This window comes from Anopheles ziemanni, chromosome 3, assembly GCF_943734765.1.
Source record: "Anopheles ziemanni chromosome 3, idAnoZiCoDA_A2_x.2, whole genome shotgun sequence".
In the NCBI taxonomy this organism is placed as follows: domain Eukaryota; kingdom Metazoa; phylum Arthropoda; class Insecta; order Diptera; family Culicidae; genus Anopheles; species Anopheles ziemanni.
This window is the reverse complement of record NC_080706.1, coordinates 47,843,745-47,854,097: the sequence shown is the minus strand read 5'-3', so window position 1 is coordinate 47,854,097 and position 10,353 is coordinate 47,843,745. Positions and strand designations below refer to the sequence as shown.

The following is a 10,353-nucleotide window of genomic DNA, read 5'->3' as shown; positions in this document are numbered from 1 at the left end:
ATTTTTCAATTTGGAACGATGTTGGAAAATAACGGCTTCTATTCACCATTGGCTGGATTTTAGGGTGGTTTTTTCTGTTATGATTTTCCTGATACATAGTTTCATGATTAAGTTAAGATTTTTCGAAAATATGCATAAACATGTATGGTATAAGAACTTCAAAGGAAAAACATCTTTCGATTTATTTCAATGATGGTTCAACAAATTTACTTCTAGTCTACCACACCTTTTTAAATTAGTTTAGAAATTTCTCGTACACATTCTAAGCTTAATTAAACAACAAAGATAACCAGCAATGCTTCATTTAGATGCACAAAAATGTGACCAAATTTATTTCCATTATTTAATTACATAATCTTACAGCAAAGTAAATTATAATAGTCACTTACAAAATTGTAACGGCAGAGACAGAAAGCGGTACCCTTTCGAAAAAAAAACGAACAATACATAATTTATAAGAGGAAGTCCTTAATTAATTTTAAATGGTTTTTTTTGACTTCCTCAAAGTAACAAAAACAAGTGACAAGTGATTTTGGTTTCGCTCTCCCAAGCTTCGACTCGAAACATTCATACCAAATAGAGAACATTTATGCCAAAAAAACTGCGGTTTACCGTCGTTTGTCTTTTCGTGTACGCAGACTCCCTTCTCCGCACCTCTCCGCCTACTGACGCAGCTCCTCGTTCATGAACATCTCTAGCATGTGGGTCAGCTCGCTCAACAGACTGTCGTCCGCCAGCGGCAAACGTTCGAGGGCGTTGCGCATCAACGCGCTGCCACTGATCCGCGGATCGGTCGCGTAGTACGTCCGTATCAGGTAGACGAGCCGCTTCGCAATTTCACTCTGCAGCAGCGTGTGGCTCGGTGTAGGGCACGGGAAAAGTTTGATCACCGAGCACAGGTCGGACAGCTTCGGCTTCAAGGCTTCCAATCGCTGATCCATCAGCTCGCGATCGGTCGTGTCCTTGAGCAACTCGAACTGGAAGAGAAGCGGGTGGTAAGGGAAGGAAAAGAATGTAGTTAAGCAGTTGTTTACTACCAACGGTCCCGCGGTTGGAGGGGTTCGATCTTACCTTCTGGTTCAGCTCCATAAAGTCGACTAATATCTGACCCTTAGTGGACCAGCTAGGAATTTGTTTGACGTCCTCGATGGTGTGCAGCATTTCCATGAGTTGTTCCGTTTTATCTGCAACAGGAAAAGATTACGAGATTAGAGTATTTCGCGTCATGAATCACTTGGGCTCAGTTGGGCTTACCGTTCATCACCATCGCCGGGGCCAAATGGAGCAGAATGGTCTCGTGTGCCAGGGACCACTGTTTGGCCTGCAGGAGGTAGTGAGCCTGCCGCCGGTAGTCGAAAATCGAACCCGCCCGGACTGCCTTTGCCCAGTAGATCCACTTCTCGGGGATACCCAGCTCGTCGACGATGAAACGCTCGCACGCATAGTAGTCCTCCTGGTCCTCCGTCTCGAGCTGCTGTTCATCGTCCGCACCGTCCGCCAGGAGCTGCACGTGCCGGTAGAGCAGTTGTTGGACGGCCAGCTCCCGCTGGGGCTGATCGTTCAGATGGAGCAGTACGTAGATGGCCCAGTGCCACAGGCCATGGCTTTCGAGTTGAGCCGCGAAAGCGGTATGTAGGCGGGCACGTGCATACTCCGAACAGTGTCGATAGCCGAGTGTTTCGAGTTCCTGCAGCAGAAGCCAGCTGAGCCGGTAGTCGATCGGGTCGGATGTGTGCGAGGCCGGATTAAGCAGGGGTTCCAGCGGGTGGCTACGCTTGGAGTAGAGCTTCAGCAAGTGATAGCGCAAATCGTACACCGGACGATCCTTTGGTGCCGGATAGCGCACCCGGTACGGTGGTTCCGGTGATTGTGCGAAGTAATCTTTCGAACGGAACGAATCCTCGTAGTCAAACAGGGTGTCCGGAATCGAGGCGGTCGGCTTCGAGAGGTACCACAGGTGCAGGGCAAACACACGCAACCACTCGGCATCCTCGAACAGGTTGATGGCTCGGTCGGTCGATGATACCAGCAGCGGCATGCCCGCAATCGCCATAAATACCTTCAAACGGCGCGAATCGATGAAGCGGTCCGTCTGCGAATGCTGCCAGCTGCTAAGTTGATGCTGCAAGAGGTGGCGTACGATCGGGCCACCGGAAATTTGTGCCAGTAGCATCGACAGACTGATGTCACCGTTCTCGAACGCCAGCTCGCACGCCTCCAGCACTTTGTGCGTCATGAGCAGGCCCAGCAGCTGATCGAGATAGTCCCGTTTCTCCGCAAGCTGAACCTCTCGTTGCGACTGTTCCGTCACCACGCGCTCGACCCATTCCGAAAGCAGATCGCGCCGGAACATCGTGCTCTGGTGGGACGCTTCGTCGACGTCTTCCAGCTCCTCGCGGACGCCCCACAGTGCGACCAGCAGTGTCCAAACGTTCGCACACAGCTCGTCGTACTGATCGCCGGTGGTTTCGTACAAAGCGCGCGCATGTTCCGCATGCTCTTCCAGGGCGGAATGCTTGCCACCCGCGACCAGCTGCGGACAGTCACTCTCCCGTGCCGCGCGACGCTCGTCGTAGTGAAACTGAATGCGCAGGTGTCCGTCGATCGAGCGGGCAAACTCGGCATCGGTCATCGTTACCGTTTCGGCGGTGGACTGGATGCGCAACAGCTGCAGGGCCGCCGGCGAGAAGTCGTGATTGGCTCGTCCGCGGAAGAAAGGTTTCACCGCATCCATGCTGAGAGCGACCGCTGGTGAAATTTTGCGTGCCACGGCTTCCCGCTCGCGGACCAGTTCAGTGCAATTGTCACGCGTGTTCAGCTGCACCATGAGCGTTCCGTGCGACCAGCCGATCTTAAACTTGCGCCCATGGAAGCACGTCAGATCAGCCTGCATCCCGTACAAGACGCTAGTGGGGAGTAATCTGGACAACGGAATCACCATGTTGAGCGATGAGCGCTTTTCCTGGACCCGCTTCACTACCAGCGGCAAGGCCTGTGGTCCCATCGGTCGCGGGATTGGTGGTAAGGCGACCGTTTTTGTACCGGAGATCGTTGGCGGTTGCTTCAGCGGAGTCCTGACGGACGTCAGGCTCAGCGTTGACCCACCGTGCACGCTCTTGACGGTGGACGATTTCAGCAGCCTGCCCGGTGTAAAACCGGACCCTCCAATCGACACTACCGATCCATCCATCTTCAGTAGTCCGCCGCGAGGTTCCGCCGCTGCGAGAGGTCTGCGCGCCACCGGCGCCAACGGTTTGCTGCTGCCGTACAGACTTTGCAGTAGCAATCCACCAATCGGACGACCCCCGGTGGGGACCATCTGATCCGGGCTGTCACGTCCCTCGCTGTGACCACCGAATTCGGACGTCATCGAGCGGCGGTCAAACTCGTCGTCCGCGAAGAAGGACGCCTTCATCAGCTGAATCTTGTGCGGGTCCGTTCCCATCTCCAAGGCGATCGCTGCGGTTGGGCTGGTCGGTGTGTCCCTGTGGCCGCCTCCCGGCGAGTTGAAGTTCATATTCTCGTCCCCAAAAAACTCATCAAATGTGTTGAATCCGACGCCGGTGCCATCACCAATGTCAACGTTTCCCTCTCGATCTGTTCGTGGAGTCACCTGCTCACCGCCGGTGTCCTTTGCCTGCCCAATCGACGCAGCCGGGATTTGTGTGGGCGTTTTCAGCAACTGTACCTTTTTCTGTTGCAGCAATTGGCCGCCACCCGCCATCGGCATTATCTTTAGCTTCTTCGGATCCACCGGTTCACCACCTTCCTCGTCTTCGCTATCGCTCAGACCGTACTTGGAGAAATGTTCCACCTTAAACACCCAGCTTCCGGTGGCGGGCCGGTACTCGAGGAAACGCGTGTCGTGTTTGTCGCAGACGCGTCGCAGCTTCGCCTCGTAATCGAGCAGGGCTAACCGTTGGGGATCCTTGATCGGTTCGTGCAGGGTTTTGTCGTGTGGCCACACCTGATCGAGCGTAATCTGCGCCTTGCGGTTGAGTCCGCTGCCGACCGGCGGTTTGTTCTCGTCATCCGGATAGATGATTACCTCCTTGTGGCGGAAGTGGACGATCTCGTCCAGATTGAGTCCGGCAACGTCGATTGGTTCGTTGAAGTACACGTTACCGTAACCCTTGCGACCGATGGTGAAGTTTGGCACCACGCAACGCCCATCCTCATCCATTAACTGGGCGATCTCATCCAAAGACGGTATTGTGTAGTATCTAAGGAAAATAATGTAAAGGTTACCATGGTAACAAAATTGAATGGAAATTCGAGAGGTTTATTGACATGTTCCTATGGTTACGATCCGATCACTTTTAAGTTTTAGGACGTTTTAAATTAGGATTCCGGTGTAAATGCTAGTGAATCCCGATATTTTATAAAACAAGAGTACACAAATGTTGGCTAATTGATGGTTTGGATTAATTGCATATGAGGAAGACCCTCGCATTTGATTTCGACCATATCATAGTGACCAACAAGATCAATGTCACAAGAACTCGGAGTATTCTTTTTCGACAAAATTCACGAGGCCATGGGACACCGTGATCCACATTTTATCGTTGAAAACATTATTGCGAAGATTTATCACAAAGAGCAAGTGTGGTTTTGAACATTTGTTTAAATAAATTGTCAAAAAAATGGCGTTGTAGAAAACCTACATCGACCTTTCTTTTTATCTATCTTACTATATCGTATCTCGTTGGCGATGATATGTCAAATGTCAATGTTATACTTCGCCAACTTTGATAAGATATTGAAAAACAAAAACAAACTGGAGTTGTTCTTAAGGATGAAGATCTTCAAAGTCACAGAAGACAAAAGTGTTTGCCATAATACAGAAGACATGGCCAGATCTTTTTCCTTGGTTCTTACACTGACACTATCATAAAATTTAAAATTATTTTTAGTTACATCTTTTTTTTTGACAAAATTCAATTGAAACCAACAAACTCTCTGTGGACGAGTTTAATAAGAGTTTTCAATAACAGTCAGTGAGTCTTTCCCGTTTTTTCTTGACTTACCCGGCACGACGCAACACAATTCCCGTCGGATGCGGCTCAGCTTCCTCGGAGAGCGGCGCGACCGAGGTGGACAGATCCGTTCCGATACCACCTCCGATCATGCTCGTTTCGTTCAGGAACGAACGGTTGGAGATGAAACTATCATTCACCGTTTGGTTACCCATCGTGGGTGACGTGTTGCCGGTGCCATCTTTGCCGGCCGTTCCCTTCGATCCGTTACCACTCTTACTGTTGTCTTCGGCTTCGTCGGATTCTACAAGAAACGAATTGAAACAAAATATTATGTTTTTAGAAAGAGGCCGCTTTACCAAAAGTGTCGGATGTTACCTTCTCGAATGATGCTACCCGGCGACGATGCTAGGTCGCTTCGGCTATTTGCGGATGCAGCAAAATCCTTGAGCGTGTTGTCGAGAACCGACTCCGAGAGCCGGGGATTGTTACTATCCTGTTGCAGCTGCTGCTGCTGCTGTTGGCGTACCTTGTCCAGGACGTTCGACTGGAGCCAGGACACGCGGCGGCTGCTATCGATCGATCCTTGCTGCTGCTGCCTACCTCCGCCGGCACTGTCGGTCAGATGAAGTGGAATCTGATTTTGGAACGATTCCCCAAGGACGCTGCCACCGGTTGTGGGAGAGCGCGTTGGGGTTGTGACTGATGCCTGGGACTGGTTGGGAGCCTTCTCCGGGATGACGATGGTCGGTTTGGTTGAGCGCGGCTTGATAATCAATCGTTTTGCGTTCGGTTTGAGCGTGAAGCTGTCCTCGAGTGTACTGTCGTACTCTTCCAGGCCCTCGAAGATGGATTTCTTCAGCTGTGCCGCACCGAGCGGTTTCACCTTGACGCGATCGGTGCCCCCGGAGCGGGACGATACCTTGAGCTGGTAGTTGGATCCCTCCAGGACCGCCTTCTGGAACGATGGGTTCGTTGGTTTCAGCGAGTCTTCCGACGGGCCGACCAGTGGCTTGATGCCCTTGAAGATAGGATTGTCACCGTACGGCGAGGTGGCCATCGCCAGGATCTGCTGGTGGATCGGAACGGGTTGTTGACCGCCGGCCGTACCCATCGCTCCACCACCCATCATTCCTCCGCCAAGAGTGCCCATTCCTAGGCCGCCAGATGTGCCAGTACCGAACGTACCACCCATGCCACCCATCGTACCAAACGCTCCCCCACCCGTGCCGCCTAGGGTGGACGTGTTGCCGAACAGACCCGTGCCGGTACCGAGACCACCAGGTTTGTTGTTGGTGTTGCCGAACAGGGAAGTCGACCCGGTACCAAACGTGAGACCTCCGCCCGCCGTACCACCTAGTGTACCCGTGGAAGTGTTCGTTCCGAGACCAAACGTTGGAGCTGCCGGTTTGTTGAACGTGCTACCGAAGAACGAAGTACCACCGACCCCACCGGCAACGCTTGTGTTCGTTCCGAGGCCAAAAGTGGGCGCGGTGGATGTAGCGCCCTGGCCGAACGTGGTTCCGCCGAGGGTGCCGAACGTGTTGGTCGGTTTCGCTCCGAACAGTGTCGACCCGGCGGCGCTGGTTTGTGTGTTGTTACCAAAGCTGAAACTTGACTGCTGCCCCGTAGCACCGAGCGTGCCAAATGCACCAGTTCCCTGTGTTCCGGTCCCGGCACCTGAGAAAAGTCCTCCCTGCTGCTGCTGCTGTGCTCCTGCATTCTGCGTTCCAAATCCACCAAACACTGGCGTCTGACCGAAGGTGCTCGTAGCCGGAGTGGCACTTTGACCGAACAACCCTGTCGTGGTTCCGGTTGCGCCGAAAGCCGGTTTGTTCACTCCCAAACCTCCACCCAACGTGGAAGTGGTCGATTGGGCAAAACCGAACCCGGGAGCTGATGTTGCTACCGGATTGCTTCCAAAAGGTTTGTTAAACGTGCTCCCGGCTGTCGTACCGAACGCCGGTGTCGTAGTGGCACCGAACGTGTTGGTCGACGTTCCAAACAGGCCACCTGCTGGGGTCTGCTGTTGCTGATTCTGACCAAACAGTCCGGTTGGTTGCTGCTGACCGGCCGTACCACCGAACAGACTGGTTGTTGCGACACCACCGCCAAACAGTCCACCACCACCCGCCTGCGGCCCTTTCCGGTTGGCGGCGTAGTCCTCGAAACGCAGTTCCTCGACTGACTTGTTCTCGTAGTCCTTCATGAACGTGATGCAGTGCTGCTTCGTGTTGACCGTCGTCGTTTGGCCATTCTTCACCAGCGTGTCGGTGCCGTGCGTCTGCTGGTACTTTACCACGGCCGTACCATTGCCACCACCGACAACTGGAGCTGCCGCGCCGAAGGCTGGCTTTGCCGCACCGAACAAACTGCTACCACCTGCCGGTTGTGTGTTCTGGCCGAAGAAACCCGTCGTGGCCGTATTGTTCGTGCTCGACTGGCCAAACAGTGATGTCGTTTGGGTGGCCGGTTGGCCAAACCCACCGAATCCGGCCGGTTTCGGTGCTCCGAACGATGTGTTGTTGTTGTTTCCGAACAGGGACGTATTGGCCGCGGTATTGTTTTGCGTACCGAACAGCGACGGTGCTTGTGGTTGTGTTTGACCAAAGGCTGTTGAAATGTGGAGAGGGAATAGAAAAAAAACAATGTCACATAAACGAACGTATGAAAACAATTGCGACGCAATAAATGCACCGTGACGTCATTGCGAAGCACCCCCTCCTTCTCGTTTGGTAACTCACCACCAAACCCAGGTTGCGTTGTTGCCGCTGCACCGAAGGCCGGAGCCGTTGTGGTGCTGGCCCCGAACAATCCACCCGTGGGCTGCGTTTGGCCGAAGAGCGACGTTGTCGGTTGCTGGCCAAAGGCCGGTGTAGCACCGAAGGCTCCCGTCGCTGGCTTGCTGAAGGCGGTCGTTTGCCCGAACGGGCTTGCCGTCGCCGTGTTGGTCCCGAACGTTCCGAAGCCAGTGTTGGTGGCCGGTTGGCCAAAACCGCCGGGCTTGGCACCAAACATTGTTCCGACTATTCAGTTTCCACCACCGTTGCACTGGCAGCAACGAAGCGCTCCGTTAATGCTGTTTCTTTTGGGGTAAGTAGTTTTTACCTTTGGTTGGCCTGTAATTCGTGTTTCGCTATTCCACCAGAGCCGTCAAAAAACGCGCCAACATAACCTCACTGGCTATCAAAGGATGCACTGCTATTTACGGCCCTTAAAGTGTATCGCTCATCACAAAAACAACGTACTGCACTGTGCAAATTATCTTCACTACCGAAGGAAACACTCGAATGAGAGCTGGCGATGTCTTAAACAATGATATTTCACAACAGTTTATCGAACGGCAATGATAGAGACCCGTCTGAGCTTGTACTTTTGACACCAGTGACTACTACAATTGGGGTTTTCATCATTTTCAAGCATAGGGCGAGAGAGAGAGAAAGAGAGAAAAACACAGTTAGCTCAAGGTGTATAAATATAGGTCTATCTAATCTAATTTATACACCTTGAGTTAGCTGACATTAGCTGTCAGAAAGAATTGCTACAACTTTTTGCTGCATGGGCTAGTTCACAAATTCAAAGATTCTGTACCGCTGTATGGAAAAAACCGTTGATTTCCCTGATTTCACATAATAAACATTGATTCTTTACAGAAGTAGCTTTTTTATTATTACCTTATCTCTTGCAACAAATGCTTATTGATAGTGGAACACGGAAAATCACATATATTGAAAAAAAAAATGATTGTAAATAATTTATTTTCCTACTCTTAATCCGACTCTTCAGTAGCGGCTATCCTCTCAATAACTTCCTCATACAACAACCTTCTTACGTCGTTCGCTATAAGGAAGTCCAAATGGTTGAACAGCGTGTGATTAACCCGCACATTATGCTGTAGATTTGGTAGCCGTGCGGCAAGCCGTTGCACGTCTTCCGGGGCAGCCAGCAGATCGTTCAACCCGTAGTACAGTACCACTGGTGCCGTAACCTTCGACAGATCGTACTCCGGTGGCGTCAACGAGCGGTAATTGAGGTAGTTTTTGACCGGCCCATGGTCGTACATACGAAACCGTCTCGAGTGAACCTCCTGCGCGTAGTGTACCAGCTGTTTCGTCGCCGAACCGGCAGGCGTGTGCCCGAGCAAAATCGGCACCAGCGTTGGATCCATCTGGGATGGGTTGTATCCGGCCAGCAGGAACAGCAAATGTACGCACATGTTGTTCACCGTCGACGTAGGACAGATGTATTTGGCGATTTGGTGCAGAATCGGATTGTTGGGAAGGAACTCGCCAACGCCAAACATGGCCAGCAGGGTGTCGAGTGTGTTGAGAAATTTGGTCATCATCAGCAGCAGGGGACTCTTCATGTGCTCCATGTACGCCACCGGAGCTAGCGCCTGCATCTGGATCACCTTTGCGTTGTACTCTGGTCTGGTGGAGGCCATCACGAAGAACCCGGTCGTACCCTGCGAATGGCCGACGTAGTGCAACTGATCGTGCCCCGTACTCTCGAGAATATAGTCGATCATGGCCGGAATATCGTAGTACCCGATCTCATGCCAGGAGAACTTCCAGAAACTCTTCGCTGCCGGACTGATGCTGGCGTGCTGACGCGAGTAACGATTACCGCGAGCATTTCCCAGCCAGACATCGTACCCGCGGTCCGCCAGAAGGTAGGCAAGCGCATTACCCGGACCGATCAGCAACCAGTCGGCGGAACTGCACAGCAATCCGTGCATTAGCAAAACCACAAGTGCATTTGGGCGGTTACTTCGCAGCCGGTGCAGCATCAACCGATAGCCGTCGTCCGTCGTTACTGGATGCTCTTCCACCGGGTAGCCGTGTTTCGCAACCAGCTGGGGCACGGTAAGCTGCCCATCTTCACTGTCCACTCGAAATCTTATCTTATCCGATTGGGCAACGGTCGCGCGCGGCGAGGCCACGGATACCGCTAGAACTAGCACGAACCACGAGGGCAAATTCCTTCTGCTTGCTGGTAACTGCATCATACTGCTCCTGCTGACTGTCGGGGCGATACTACGGCTTTTCAACCGGTTCTGCGCGACTTAAAAACAGCCGAACCCGACACTCGAACGATCGGAAGCACCAGATTAGGTTAATACCAGAAAAGTGCTGTAACACTTACGAAATCTCTCGTCCTCCTCTGGTTGGGGGATACACAATCTTTAGCCACCATATGCTTGACGCAGGCCACGTTCTACGTTCTACGGGAATAACCACGGATCAATCACTTTGTGGTAAACCCCGACCGATTGGACGCACAGATCGGTCCATTGGCATGCGATGCGAAAAATACACTCTATCGCTCGGGAAGACCTCAGGGTCTCACATCAACAGCTGTTACTGATTTGGCCAAC

General features: G+C 52.3%; 2 protein-coding genes across 2 annotated transcripts; both read right to left on the bottom strand.

Moving 5' to 3' along the window:
* Positions 1-662: 662 nt before the first annotated feature.
* Positions 663-8,070, bottom strand: LOC131289559 (nuclear pore complex protein Nup98-Nup96). Its single transcript, XM_058318841.1, has 6 exons — positions 7,721-8,070; positions 5,355-7,589; positions 5,028-5,280; positions 1,255-4,223; positions 1,072-1,184; positions 663-977 (listed from the first exon to the last, which is right to left on the bottom strand). The coding sequence occupies exons 1-6, from the start codon at positions 7,992-7,994 to the stop codon at positions 663-665; spliced, it is 6,159 nt and encodes a 2,052-aa protein (XP_058174824.1). The 5' UTR covers positions 7,995-8,070.
* Positions 8,071-8,745: 675 nt separating this feature from the next.
* LOC131284899 (lipase 1) lies at positions 8,746-9,984 on the bottom strand. Its single transcript, XM_058313758.1, has one exon. The coding sequence runs from the start codon at positions 9,982-9,984 to the stop codon at positions 8,746-8,748; it is 1,239 nt and encodes a 412-aa protein (XP_058169741.1).
* Between the last annotated feature and the right edge of the window lie 369 nt (positions 9,985-10,353).